Source organism: Aethina tumida, chromosome 3 (genome assembly GCF_024364675.1).
Source record: "Aethina tumida isolate Nest 87 chromosome 3, icAetTumi1.1, whole genome shotgun sequence".
Taxonomy (NCBI): Eukaryota; Metazoa; Arthropoda; class Insecta; order Coleoptera; family Nitidulidae; genus Aethina; species Aethina tumida.
In genome coordinates, this window is record NC_065437.1 from 28,572,528 (window position 1) to 28,588,601 (window position 16,074).

The 16,074-nt window shown below is 29.7% G+C and overlaps 1 protein-coding gene and 1 long non-coding RNA gene across 2 annotated transcripts; one reads left to right on the forward strand and one right to left on the reverse strand.

Annotated features, from left to right (window-relative positions):
- Positions 1 to 9,964: 9,964 nt before the first annotated feature.
- LOC109599962 (BTB/POZ domain-containing protein KCTD12) lies at positions 9,965 to 12,921 on the reverse strand. The gene is made up of 2 exons (XM_049964649.1): positions 12,814 to 12,921; positions 9,965 to 11,089 (listed from the first exon to the last, which is right to left on the reverse strand). Exons 1-2 carry the CDS (start codon positions 12,919 to 12,921, stop codon positions 10,256 to 10,258), a joined length of 942 nt encoding a protein of 313 aa, XP_049820606.1. The 3' UTR covers positions 9,965 to 10,255.
- Positions 12,922 to 14,513: 1,592 nt separating this feature from the next.
- LOC126264973 (uncharacterized) lies at positions 14,514 to 15,057 on the forward strand. The gene is made up of 2 exons (XR_007547535.1): positions 14,514 to 14,723; positions 14,776 to 15,057. It is a non-coding gene; the product is annotated as an uncharacterized LOC126264973 (long non-coding RNA).
- Positions 15,058 to 16,074: the final 1,017 nt, after the last annotated feature.

Sequence of the window (16,074 nt, forward strand, 5' to 3'; positions counted from 1 at the left end):
TTTTTTGAGTGAAAAGTAATTTTTTAACACTCTACAAAGAGTTCAAAATATGTCAAAGGCAAATAAAGCTTTTTTGTTCTTCAGATTAAATTTAAACATATGTACTGTATAAATAACACATCAACTAAAAAAAACTGTATGCAAATAGAATGTTCAATAGTGCACAAAAACGTTTAATCTCATTAAAGTACATCGTGCGTGGAAACAATAAATTGCAGAAATCCCAATCCATTGGAAACACGGCATTTGCCGTATTTAGCAAACGTGCTAAAGAGATATACAATGCGAGCGACCATCGATTAACGGTTACTGTTCTGTATCTTATGGATAGTGATATTGAAAGTCACGCTAATTTAAAACGTACATTTTCTTTTGTAAACTGAACACAAACATATTTACAAACGCTTTATATCTGTGTTGCTTTTAGTATTCTAATACAACATTGGGGAACACTTCATGAATTAATTGAATAGAAATTTCGATTCTTAATTATACTTCATTAATTTATAAAAATGTAATGGTTAAACATTTCTACTAATTTTCAACTTGTTTTGGTAACGTGAAAAACATGCAATGAGGTGTTTTGTGTGATTAATTTTCCAATCTACAGGATAATAATAATGGAAAGCTTTTATGTGATGTTGGGTGGATTATAATGTATATTTAACTTTTTTAAATTATAACAAACATATTTCCATTGGGAAAACGCATAAAAACAAAAATTTGAATCGAAGTCTGTCAGAGATTTTCGATAATGGCTAATGAAAAATTTTGTGTAAATGATTTTAATGTAGTGTTGTTAATCATGCTTGTATCCTGTTTTAGAATTATACGAGGTATTAATATTTTTTAATAGTATCAGAAGATAAGTTATTTGATATTAAACAAGATTAAGATATTAATTTTGTATATTACCATACATGCAAATCAATTCTGTCGAATATTGTAAATAGAAAATTGTCTAAGCAGTAAAAAAAACAGTTTTAAATTAAATCTTTTAGTACAATATTCTGATAATTGTTATATAAACTATTAATTATCCAGTCAAAGTTACAAAATTTAAACAACAAAAATTATAATACAATATAGTGGTTTCGAGAGAAATTACTATCTTAACGTTAGGAAACGTACACCTCTAATTAAATGCAGTCAAAACATTTTATATTTTAATTAAAATAATTACACTATGGCAGATCACAGAAATAGTACACTATTGAAAAATAAATATTTGTTAAATAATTTATACATTCAACAAAATTGTTGAAGGTACGTTAAAACCGCCTTTAAAAGGTGAGGCAAAGATTCAATCTAATATCGGCAATGGCAGTTTTAATCGATATTACATTTGGTTCCACAGGTTTTCAATTATATTTAGATCCGGACTTTATGCTCGACAATCGAGAATCTTAACATTTTCATCTTTGATTACATGCTTCGTATCATGTATAAAAATCCATGTAATTGGTAAATTATGGATGGCAAATAATTTCATCATATCTCTCATGATGTCTCTCTACACGAAACGGTCTATTTAACTAATAATTTTTTGTAACGGTTCTATATCATGCCAAGAAAAAGTTCCCCAAATCAAAACATTTCATCCACCGTGTTTCAAATTTTTGTAGTGTATCTGGGATCTTTTTATTAGGAGGACGATATATATTTTACCAGAAATGATTTCGTTTACAGATTTGTGTCAATAAATGTCATTTGTTGTTGTTTTATATTTGTTAATAAGCATTGTAAACCATTTTTCGAAAGCATCATATGATTTTAGCGATATAGCAATATTTAAACCTTGATGTTAATTATTATTTTCCTTTTCTCTAGAGTGCAATGTTTCTTTCTTCTTTCTGAAAGTGAATTTATTTAATAAAATAATATAAATCCTATTAAGAATAAATTCCAAGATTACGATTATTATTAAATACACAGACAAAAAGTAAAATACATCGAGTATAAATGTAATATTTCTTTGGCCAATCAAATTAGATTAATATATGTAAAATATTGAAATACATTTTTTATACTGATTGGAGAAAATTTGAATTATATCCTTTTATAAAATATCTTTTATTGTATATTTTGTGCTGTTTCTATGGCCACCACTGTTTGTGTGATTTCTCATGCTATCTAAATTGACTGTAGTTATCGTTTAATAAAATTAATTTTGGAAATTTTCATTTGGTGCTAATGTATACATGAATGCTATATTTTAATAAAAAAAAATTAATTAAAAAACATAATCTTGCCGAATATCGTAATCTATATAGATTATCGCGGGAAAAAAGCTGCGTGCACAAAATGGCCGGATTAATTAGGGACTGTCGGAATTGTTGTGTAATCTGGTTCGTAAAAAATCGTAATGTGCAGACCCATATTTGGCACGTGGCTTATGAAACATGAAAGGAACACATGCTCAAAACATCCCATGAAACGGTGCTAAATAAAATCGCTTGATATCCTTCCTCGAAATTTTAGATTTTTTTATCCATTAAAATTTCATTGCCCATTATACTTTTTCGTAATAATTTAATTTGTACCTGTTAAAAGTAATTCCTAACCAGAATCGACGTTAACTTTAATCTTACTAATCCGTTTAATTTGGTGGTACATCGAAACACCTAGCTCGATAAATCCAGAAATTGTAGAATTTCCTCATGGTAGTTGCATATTAATTAATGGCAATTGCAATCTGGCGGTAATGAAATTATAATTCAATAATTAATTGCACAACTGTTCTCCAATTAAATTAGTTTTCCTCCTATTGGACCAGCTCCTTTGTTTTAAATCCAATTTGAGGCTAACCCTACTAAACCCTTACTAATACAAAGGAAAGATTTATCAGTGGCTACATTATAATACAAAGTAATCTGTATTTATTAGTTTTAACATAACAATATATTAGATATTGGTAAAATGAATTTAGATTTTTTGTTTATAATTTATTTTTTTATAAATTATTTTATTTTAATTTTTTTTTGTTAAACTGCATATATTATTTAGTTTTTTTTATTATTTTGCGAATTATTTTTTTATTTTTGTATATTCAAGTTATGTCAAGGTTCTTCTGAAACCTGTACTAACGAATAAATTAAGAAATATCTCCAGAAAATCCTCGTAAAATATTTGGGAAATGGGCCAGCCGTTAAAATGCGATGAACCAACTCTTGTAAAAAGTATTCATGCAATAAATTTTGTCAAAAAGTTGGACAAATAGCTTACATATAACATAAATTAAACGAGGATAACGAAATCAAGTCTTTGACAATTCTCAATTCTGTCCTTGGATGCAACGCAAAGAATCATGATATGTGACGAAAAATTTGTTAATTGGGATAATTCTCGTCAAACAATGGATTGAAGATGGTAAACTTAGTGGAATAGTATTTAATTTTATACATTTACTGGTTTCCAAGAGACTAAACAATTAATGTAACTGTCTACTTCTCACAAATTGACGAAGTTAATGAAAAACTTTCTCAAAGACGAACTTGATTAATAAATAGAAATAACATTCTGCTTCTTTATTTTAACACAAGATCACATGTAACATCAAAGACACAAAAGACACTTTTAAATGTTAAATGGACAATTATATTTCATTACCGTAGAGTCCAGATATTTCTCCATGTGATTATCATTTATTTGGATCATTGTTCAATTCGTTTTTTCATATCCAATACGTAGAATAATCATTTATTAATATTAATTAATTAATTAATAATTATCCCACATTTATAATTTAATAGTCAAATCAATTTTAATTAATTTTTATCTATATCTTGGTTTAGAACATGCATGTTACAATAATTGTCAAAGCGTTTACAAATTCAATAATTACATTCTTCCGGATGTAATTTTAATTTCAGAACATTTATTTAAAATTGTTCCCGTTCTTTGTGAGGTAAACACATTTGTAAGCAACAGGTATTGTATACAAATTGTAAGAAAATTATTCCAACTACCCCTAAATTACAGTCATATGTGTTTTATGTAGCGTGCTGACGTTTACGGTTTTTCAGCAAGTCGATTATGCGAAAACCCCTCCCAACACGCTGTAAATAATGAATCCTACTTTTGTTTCGGTGGAAGGTAAACATTACTTTCCGTTATGTATGTGTTTACCTATTTTCTATTCCAAATAATTTAGGACGATTTTGTTTGTTTTGTAGCAATTTTAAAAGCATATTAATATGTAATATAAATTTTATTATGCTATATATCTACGTGAGCAACAATGTCTGCTGCATTGTCTGAAAAATTGTCTTCAAAATAATATTTTCGACCCTTTCAACCCCCATTGTCTTGGGAGAATGTGCGAGACACGTCCACAGATCGTAAATTAAGTTCATATGTGCTTAATGCTTGTTCACGTACTTCATTTCTGGGAGCATTAAAAGCCATCATTTCTGTAAGATTTAACCCCAGTCATCTTGTTTAGTAGCTACGTAATATTATTTTTAGTTAAAGCAAGGTATGAAATTATGTTTGTAAAATCATAAACGTGGTAAAACAATATTTAACATAATTTTAAAGGTTTAGAACGAGCAAGTAAAATTATTTTCTTAATTGTTTGAACAATGTGCTTGGCTGCTTGAACCTAAAATACGGCCATTAGATCTGCCCGGATCGGAGACAATCCAGATAACTCTAGTGTCTAACAAGGCCTGGCAATTTAAAGTATTTGAAACTGTAAAAGTTATCAATCTAAAATGTCAATCGTCAGCTAAATTACAAGCTTTTAACGTCGGTTGAATTGTTCAGGCGTCCTAAAAATTACAGTTGCTGAGATTTTACTTTTTATATATCTATAATTGCAATTTATTTCTAAAATTGGGTTTAGTATGTGGTTGTAAAATGATATTTTAGAATTTAGAAACTATAGCTAATAAATTAACTTGTCTAGACGTATTATTATTATCATTGGTAATCGATGGGTATATTTGAGATTGTAACATTAATAATTTAGTTTTTAATTTATTTGCTTTATATGAACTACACGAACCAAAAAGAAAAAATAGCAGTAAAAGTTTGGTTAACAATTAATAGTTTCGGTGTACTATAAACGATTCCTAAAGAGTATCCGAATTACGCGTTTGAAACTAAGGCGTTAGCTTTCTCCCGACAATATTTATTTTAGAAATTTGCATATATAACAAGTTTATTTTTGTGTTTACATTGTTAGGATTTTGAAATTTTAATAAATACATGATGATTTTGAACTTCTTCGAAGAGTTCATCTTAACCAACGGACCCATGCCAAATCCAGAAAAACATCCTCAAACCATGCTTCCCACTCATGAAATGCCTTCAGATTTGAAAAATTGGAACCAACTTTCATCGGAAAACGAAATTGTTTTCCATTGCACATCTGTCAAAGTAGTTTCGCTGCTCTATACTTTGCAGATATGTAGTGCTTCTACTATACCAAAACCAGCTCCTTTTAGTCTTTGTTTTATAGTACTTACTAACACATTAACTTTGTTTATTTCTTGATTTATACGGGATGAGCTGATAAAAGAGTTTCGAACAGTAATTATTTTGATTTTCTTGTCCACTGCTCTGTTAGTTTTGCATTTTCTAAAACTTTTGGGAACTCCTGTCAGTGTATTCCTTCTGTTAAAATTGGAAATCGTGCTCAAAATTATAAATTTGTTTAAATTTAAATCTACTGTAATTTTTCTCCTTCTGGAATTTGTCTACAATTTGTTGTTTAATTTGTATCAATAAATGAATACCTCTTGGCATTTTTAGCTTTAAGGAACGATGTCGGACACAGAAATAAATTACAAAATCAACTATATTGGTTGCTTTATATGTGAACCCTGCTCCAAATAAAATCTATGTAATTCGTATATAGAGGGAGTTACGAAATGTTTAGTCACATAATATTTATAAATAATTTTAATAAAATGATTATATTTTTAATATGTTGCTTCATATATGAGTGTTAGTGTACATGTAAATATTGGTGAATGCGCCAGTTTCATGTTTCAGATGAAATTAAAATAAAATTAAGCTGTTTTAATCAAAACTTTAGATAAATAATAAAACTAACCACTTTTAAATCGATATATGCACTCTATAATAATTATTTCATCCGACAAAGCGTCGGATGGAGAGACACTTGCATAAACTGACAAATGGAAATAATCGAGGTCGAGTCTCGTGTATTTTTCTCGCAGAGATTTCCAGGATTTCGGATAACATATTCCGTGGATTTAAAACTGCTGCATTACTCATCCCCAGTTTGTTTTTCATATTGAATTTAAATGTAAAAGTAATTACCTTCATAGGAAGTGCTTGTGTAATTTTTTTTGTTTCGTCGTATTTTATATTTCATGTGAACAGACACTAATTTAATTTACGGATCCTTAACGTGCGATTCATTTGAATCAAATCACTTCCGCGCTGTCAGCAGTGTAATTTATTAATTCTATTATTCAGTAAGTGATTGAATGATTGGGGCTGCTTTATTATCACCGACGTATTCATTGGGTTTACAATAAAAACCGAAATTGCGTTATACAGACAAGCAGTAATTCTGCCACACTTTGATGAATTAATCGCTTACACTAATGATAATAGACTCAAACAAATGCAGATATGAAGTATGTTATTTACATTGATTTTAATTATCTATTGTTTACTGCACAAAATACTATTAATCAAACATGAAATATGTTCTTTATCGATTTGGGTAAAAATAATAAAAAATATTTTCCAATTAGGCTGATTAAAAATATTAGTTTTAGTAAAATAATCATAAACACATAAATAAAATTTATAGTAAATAACATTTATTGAATATGTAAATTTCTGTTTAACGTTTGAGGTAAATACGTTCATTTTAAATAAAATATAAAACGACAACCTTATCGTGTGACTCGGATAATAACGCATCACAATGTCGCAAGGTATTTTCCGGTTCAGAATGCGTAAAATACACGCAGTGTGACCGTTGTGAACTTAACGATAAGTAAAGTGATCGAAATTTATTACCTCGTGTTTATAGGGTGAAAATATAAAGTGTTATTTTGAACCTATGTCGAGTTTAACCCTTGTTCCATCCTCGTGACGGAAACTACAAAATGTCCAACAATACTTTTAATTGCCATCGTCAATCCTTCTAAATATAACACAATTTAATGGGAAATGCTCGATATTTTTCCTCGGCCCTTGTCCTTGGACGGTAACGAAGTCATTTCGTTCAAAGACGTAAAATGGTAATGCAGTTTTTGCTGGATCTCTAGGCGACGGGCCTTCACTATTTGAATTTGGAAATGCTGGAGATTCGGGGGAATATCGACTGTGTCGATATTGAAAAATGAATGGTTCTAGCTATCAATCAATCTTTTGAAAACTCCCCGGTTTAATGAGCCGGCTCAAAGTCACTTCCAACATCTCTTGCCTTTCAATTTATCTTAAAATATTTTATGCTGAATAGTTGGAAATGAGAATTCATATCGAACCTGACATAACGAAAAATAATATTTTTTGTTATCCACCAACATTATTTTTAGTAATTGTAAATATAGTGGAACGATAACTCAAATTTTTGATCATTGGAAGCAAATTGGTTTACAATCCAGGGTGAAAATTGTGTGTAATTTTTACTTAATAACTCGAACTTCGATTACTCGAACTAAATTTTTGGCACAACCTAAGTCTAATTTCCCCTCAGGTAAATTCCTCGAGGTTTATCCTTTCCGATGATACATGTCTAATAAACGAATAATGCCGGAAAATGGGGGTACATTTTACTAAGGGTTTTTCCAATTAAAATTCTTAAAAATAACCCCTATAATAGTAATGCTTATATTTCACTAATAGTTTTTGTGTGAAAAAACTTATATATGAAAATATTGACAAGCCTATTCTGGAGTGGCTTAATCGTAGTTTTTTTCTGAAAATGAAAATGAAAATCCTTTCGTCAAACACAAATAACTAACTTTTTTAATTAAAATAAAAATTTTAAATAATAATAATTTTGATTGTACTTATTAGGTATTAAATATATATTTTATAGGTTTCAAAATGTTATTTTTGATAAGTAGTGTACTTTAGCAGTACCTTTTGTAATATCTAGCTTAAATCATACTTACATGATAAACATAACACATAAGTTGATAACTCAATTTTTTGTGGCAAATCATGTTTCGAGTTATCGAAATTTAACTGTAATTAGTGTGTTAAATTTTTATTAAAATGAATAATTAATTTTTTCTAAACGGATAATAGTTTCCAAAGCAAATAATCAATACCTGAATTTGATCTAAATCATAATTTATTGAAACAGGTCAAATAAATCGCTGTGGAACCAATTTTAAATTATAATTAATTTAGTTAAAATTGTTTTATTGTATATCGACACAGAATTTGCATAATCCATTAACTATGTTGTATTCACAATATAATTGAAATTTTGTAATTCACTCGTTTAAATTACGAGATGAATTGTCACAATAATTTTTTTGTAAATGCCTCAAATTTCGTTTATAAATTCATCACACAAACAAACAAAGAGATTTCTGATCTACATTTAAATTAGGTTATTAAAACATAAATGCGGGTATTCAAGACCAATGAAAATTACTCAAAAGATAATAAGTATTCTGTGCAATTCTCATTGTTCTATTTGGAACAACTGAAGCCAAACAGAACATTATGCGAATTGTTTCAAAATCTAATAAGTCTTATTTGTTTCGATTAAGTAATTGCAAATGCAAATGATGTATTTATGTGCATATGACGTGGGAATTCGGTGTATTGCTATTAATTATAGTAATGGGATTCTCTACTTTTATGATAATGTAATTTTTATGAATGTCAAGTTAAAGAAATAGCTATACCTATACTTACATCAATCTAATCTGACGAATTACTGTTATATTTTATTCAGGTCTGCATAAATAATTTTATCCAAAATGACTTAATTTCGCTGTTACCGTAAATTTTAATTATCAACCTTATTGTAATATTTTACTTATTTTTCTTATATGCATATAAATTACGTTTAATTAGTTAGCTCATTTTACTCTGCAAATTTAATATTTATTGAGTTAGCAAACTCAAACGAATTGTTTTTTAGTTAATCATTATGTCAGGCTTTTTTGAATTAATATTTCTTCTTTCGTTATAAAAAAGCAATTAAATTGTTTCCTAATTAATATTTAACTGCCTTTTGATCTTGACCAATAATCTGTATGTTTTAAAAACATAAAAGTAGGGCGAGTAATGAAAGTATATTTTAAATCTTCATGTTTTATTGATAGAGTCAATCTGTAAAGAGAAAGAAAGTCAATGTTCCTTGTAATTGAAGACATACTGAACCTTCAGAAGACAGTTTAACCGTGGCAGGGGTTAACATAAAAAGAACATATTAAAAAACATACATCTTTGTGTAAAAGGACAAAATTAAGTCAATTTATTTTATTCATTGAAACAAACAAATATTTATAGAATTGGATAAATAAAAGAAATTAGCTTTTAATTTTGTTCTTTCACTTACTTTGAATAGCCCCTGTGAATTTTATTAAGACATTTATTATTTAAAAAAATATTTAAGTTGATGTAAATAAAATCAGTTTATATAGAAACAAAAATAAAATTTTATTTATGTAGATCAAAATATTTTTTTCTATAAAATATCAAATTAAGTCGATTTGTTTTATTCATTAAAACAATTATTTATAGAATTGGGTAAATAAGAGAAATAAGCTTTTAAATTCGTTCTTTCATTTATTTTGAACAGCTTCTGTGAATTTTGTTGAGATATTTATTCTGTGAGAAATATATAAGGGGATGTAAATAAAATCATTTATATAGAAACAAAAATAAAACTTTATTTATACAGATAAAATAATTTACATAGTAAACAAATATCTAATGATTTGAAAATATTCCATTTTATATTTTTATATATGATATATTTCTTAATAATGTTAATATAACATTAAGTTTATTTACAAAAATAAAAACACCTCCATAAGTACTAAGAAGACATTAAATAAATTCACATTATTATTTTTGTAATGATAATATTTATGAACATTGTTTTATTCTATTATCTACTGGTTAATATTATTATATACAATGGATCAACCTTATATTATATTAAAATATATTTCCTATACATCTAATGGAGATGAATAATAATAAAATATTAATAATCTAGAATTATTTGGATAGATTATAAATAATACATTTTATGCGATATGAAGGGGTTTTGAAAGTTTGGTCACATGAGAAACTACTCTCGTACAAACACGAATTCGTTATAATGATTCCAGCGATTCTCTTCAGCATCCACTCCTGGTTTTAATTCAGCTGCACCGCCAGCTGTTCCAGATCCACAGCTTCCGACCAACTTGAAACCCTGCTCGATTAGATTGTCGAACGCTTGCTCCAGAAACGAGTGCTTCAAAAAGAACCTGGAAGTGTACCTTTCCGACTGGCCGTGGTCAGGATCACGGCTCTCGTTGAGAGTCTCTCCGAAGACCTCTCTGCACAATGCAACCCTGCCACATACCAATATTCTCGACAGCTTCCTGAACTTGACATCGGCCAAGCCATCCTTGCCGAACTGGAAGCTGCCTCTGTAGCCCACCGTGATGACACCAGCCTGTTTGCTCCTGCTCTCGTTGCAAATCGCCTCGACCAGGCTGTGCAGCAGGAGTTTTTCCGCTTCCCGCTTCAAACGCTCCCGTTCGCGGAAACACTCGGGCAAGACGACGGTGCCGTCGCGCAAAAAGTCCAGCACATATCTAAACAACACACCGTCGCGGTCGAGAAAGTAGCGGCCCTTCGAATCCTGCGAGACTGGCTCCTTGCCGCTGAAAATGGCGTTCAGTTGCGAGTCCTGTTGGCTCGTCAACGTTTTCAGTGTGGTTGTGTAGAACACGCCGCCAACATTCAGTTCGACCACTGAGGGAAACCCGGATCCGTCCGACATACTTACTGACAGCCTGCGTGGCCCAAACTGGGGCTTCCGAAGCGTACGCGCTCTACACTCTACTCCCCTCCAAAGGCACCCTACCACCATGACATTGGCGGCGTCGATCGAGGGTGGAATGGGAACTTTACGCTGAAAGCTTAAGATAAAGCACGGGGAAATATAGATTTGCACATGTCTTTTTTATATATTAATGTTGTTATCTAATCCAGACATTTTTTCTATTTTCACAACGTATCATTTAATCCTTCGATTGGCTTAGGTTGATTAACACTTATTATGGTTTGAAATTAACATTTATTATTCACTCAAGCTGGTTACAGTTATTTTTATTTTATACTCTTTACCTTATTAACATAATAATTTCGAATTTAGAGTTATGCATAATTTTTTCTTTTTGTTTATTGTTATAAATCGTCTGTAGGCATTTTCTTGTATTTGACTTTTGATGAACAAGCCCATTTTCTTTATCTCAAAACCCTAAGGTCACATTTTATATTTACTACGAAAAGGATCCCTTAACGGAAAACAACAAATCATCCTGTAGGTAGAACCATATTCTTTAAGGGGTATCTAGAGATTTTAATTTTTTATTCAATTTTCCCTTAAAGAAAGTCAAAAAATATATATACTGCCAATTGAATAGATGGAATAACTAGGAATAACAAATTTGTCAATAAAAGAGGTCACGAAAAAAAAGCACTGAAAATATTTTATTATTATCTTCTTGGTGTACCTCTAAAAATAAAGTGTGCAAGTAGTAACAAGTTAAACTTGAAAGATATATTTTTTAGGACAAATCTTACATCGACTAATATTTTTGTTGTACTTCATTATCATATAACAAAATAAAATAAGTATGTATCAGAACAAAATAAAATACGTATGTAAATACATAATTTTCATTAATAATTTTAAACCAATTTTTGTTTTTAAGTACCATTTTGTAATTGGCTCATTAATAATAAACAATTATTAATACAAAAACTACATATTATTTCTATATTTTAAGGAAAAAATGTAAATTTTGTGTCACAACTAAATATTGGTACTAGTATGTAATAAAAAATATATAAATAAACGTTAGTATAAGTAGTTTGCATTAAATTTTCTCTCGTGAATAACTGTCACTATTAAAAAAAGGGTGGGTGGCTTTGCATGCTATTGTCGTGACAAACCAATATGTAATGAAAATTATGAACTTAATATTCCTAAATCAACGGTTTGGAATGTAATAAATCTACGCCCAAATTTAGTTTAGATATAGGACATATTAATAGAAATATACAAAAAAGGTTGAAGTACTTTCAGACAAGTAGTGGCTGAATAAAATAATGTAGCTGGGTTAAATTTATCAAAGGAATATTGTCGCAAGCGGTTTCACAAAGTCGAATTTTGTAGGATTAAATGAGAAAATATTAATTTTAAGGTCTAACTGTATGTTCTTATAGTCAGTAAACTGCATAAATGGGAAAGAATTCCCGAAAGCACCTCTTCAGGCGCTTAGTACAGGTTGTGGCAATAAATTCACATATCTTTGATCTGTTAGTGATTGTCTAATGGGAATTAAAAGAGTCTTTTCACTGATCATAATGCCACCACAAACCACTACACTACACATCTCCTTTATGTTTGGGAACCGATGGGGCATGTCTCTCACGACCTCTTAAAACACGGATCCGCCGATCGACTGATTGCAGGCTAATTCTGGTTTCATCCAAAAAAAGTGGCCAACTCTACTTTGCACTGATGGTTGTGGAATCCTTAATTGTCTTCTGCTAAATAATTGGCCTTGGCCACGACTTCTCCTGGACCTATTTTTTAAGGTTCCCAACTCCTGAAACCTCTGAAACTACGCCCTCTGAGACTCCTACCATTTGTGCAATTTCCCTCTGTGACATGCCTTGTTCTGACAGAGCAATAATTTTTCTCTTCTGGACTTCTGATAATCCCACAAGAGGCATTGTAAATAAAATTGAAAATAAGTTTACTTAACTACTACTCCAGCTATTTATATTTTTTATCAAAAAAACATTCTCTTTTTATTCACGACTAGTTTTTTTTTCATAAAAAACACATCTTTCTTGTGAATTCTAGGTGATCTCCATTTAAATTTGATAGAAAAATATTTCTATGAAAATCGAAACTAAAATATATTTTTTAAATTAAACAAGTTACCTTAATTTTGGAAAATTTAAAAAATGTGATTTGTTATGAGAAGGTTTTCCAAAAGTTTTCTCGTAGTTTTATTATGTATGCGACAAATAAAAATTTATTTTAGCTCAGATACTTTTATTTAAAAAATAGTGTTTTGATAATAAATAATATGTTTTTATTTATTTTGGTTTATATATTTTTCGTTTAACGTTTGACAAAGGCTCTAATGTGACCTATTCATATAAAAGGTGTAGGATGTTAAGGATTAATTGCTTATTCCTGTACAAATGATTTCTTGTTCATTACAATTAATAGGATAGGATTATTGACATCGTTTAAAGTGTTCTTACTCCATATTAAGGTATATCTGCAGTGAACTAATTATGAATCTCAACAATGCGTATTATTACGGAACATTCCGATTCCATTGAATTATTTATGTTAACAAACGGATTCTCTGAGCAGACGGATCAAAAGCACGTATCTTAAGCATTTTCCCTAAGGAATGTTGACGTTGCTGACTCCAGGGAACAAACCTTAGTTTATTGTATTTTAATGCGTTTTTTACTATTCTGGCAACAATTTATCAGTCGTAAAGTAGATATTTATACCGATTGTGCAAAATAGTGGATACCTTTTCAAAAATAAATTGGATTGCTGCTTGAAACTCCAGTTAATTATGAGCAGCAGCACTACTTTTAAGCCTACCCAGGAAATTAGAGCTCCTGCAATCTAAAGTATTCTATAAATCGCATACATAGACAAAATGTAAATGTGAGCTCAGAATATTTGATTCCGAAGCGTACATTTTAAAATATATCCACCTCAATTTCTCAGGGGAAATTATAGAGAGAGATGAATATTACCGGTACTAATTCAAATATTCCGAAAACTATATTATTATATATTGTTGACTTTAACATTGTGAAATTGATTGGAAGTTCGGTATATTCATTCTGCAAAAATTTATTCACAAGTTTATTACTCCAATAATTTATTCACAATATTGAATACCTCTTGATAGAAATTTAAATTGGTTTATCAAATGCTTTCGGTTCATCGGAGCCGATATTAAAAAATATCTTTGTTCTTTTTTCATTTCGTTATTTCCAGGAGGAAATTTCATCCGTGAATATAATAAAAGTTTCCAATATACCCTTACACCTCTATCGACCACAAACATCTAAACATTTTGGTTGTTCTCAAATATATCAATTTTGATATTAAAACGTAATATAAAACACATAATCAAACGTCTATATTGCTTTTCCTGTGAATGATTTTCACTGAACAAATAAACACAACTTCACGAAGCACCATGGCGAATTTTACGTCTCAATAATTTCGTTATCTGTTCTATTATTTTTATTATTCTGTTTATGACAGGTAACATGTTAACGTCATTTTCTGAGGCCCCGCTTTACGAAATCAGGTCTACAATAATGCGAACATCCAACTACAAAGAAAAGCTGTCCGGCAGTTCGCACTACCGTTCCTTTTTATGCTTGGAATATTAGAAATATAATTAAATGTTCACGAGGAAAAGAGGTCGAAAATATTTCAATAAAAAATATAAAAGGGAGCCATCAAAACGTTAAATTCATCACAAGTAAGGCGAAAACACGAAACAATGCATTCATTCGTGTATGGTATTTTTTCAGCAACACTTTATGAAAATTCAATTGTGTGCCAGTGAACAAGTTCGTAAAGTTGGAAACTGTCAATATGATTGAAAATGATAATACCATTGTATCGGGACGCGGATACAGTCAAGTTGTGCTAAATTGGAACTACGTTTTAACGAATAATTGACTCGTCGGATAAACTCGGTTATGGCTGAAAGAGAAAACTTTTATTGTTTATATTGTACAAACTTAAATCCCTTGATCGATACCGGGACTCTCTAATGGAATTAATTCTTACTTTTATATTTTCACAAAAATTCCTTGTGGTATCTCATCTCAGGTGAACTGAATCTGACGTCTCAGTTCATTAAGAGTCTATGGAGGCCGCTATAAATTCTTTAAGCGTCGTCCCATCATGTCCCAGGCATGTTCGATTGGAGGTAAGTCTGCAGATCTGGGTGGCCAAGGCAGTAAATTCACATGGGAAGTTTTTAGGAAGTTTAATATATCCCTGGCAATATGTGGACGAGCATTATCTTGCTGAAAAAGTTGTCAGAGATCTCTTCTTATGTAGGGAAGAAGATAAGGCTCCAAAGTGTCATCCACATATCGCACTTATCTCAAAACCCTAAGGTCACATTTTATACTTACTATGAAAAGGATTTCTTAGAGAAGGCGGAAAACAATAAATCATCCTGTAAGTAGAACCATATTCTTTAAGAGGTATCTAGAGATTTTAATTTTTCATTCATTTTTCTCTCAAAAAAGTCAAAATATACATATACTGCCAATTGAATAGATGGAATAAATAAAAATAAAAAATTATCATTAAAAGAGGTCACAAAAAAGCACTGAAAATATTTTATTACTATCTTCTTAATGTATGTCTAAAAATAAAGTATGCAAGTGGTAACAAGTTACACTTGAAATATATATGATTTACGACAACTCTTACATCGACTCATATTTTTGTTGTACTTCAATATCATATATCAGATCAAAATAAAATACCTATGTAAATACATAATTTTTAGTAATAATTTTAAACTAATTTTTGTTTTTAAGTACCATGTGGTAATTAGTTCATTAATAATAAACAATTATCAATAAAAAAACAACATATTATTTCTATATTTTAAGAAGAAAAATGTAAATTTTGTGTGACAACTAAATATTGGGATTATATAAATAACTTTTGTGAAAAAAGAAAATAAAAATAATTAAGTATGTAATAAAAAATATATAAAGAAACGTTTGTATAAGTAGTTTGCATTAAAATTTCTCTCGTGAATAACTGTCAGTATTAAAAAAGGGTGGGTTCTTTTGCATGCTAAT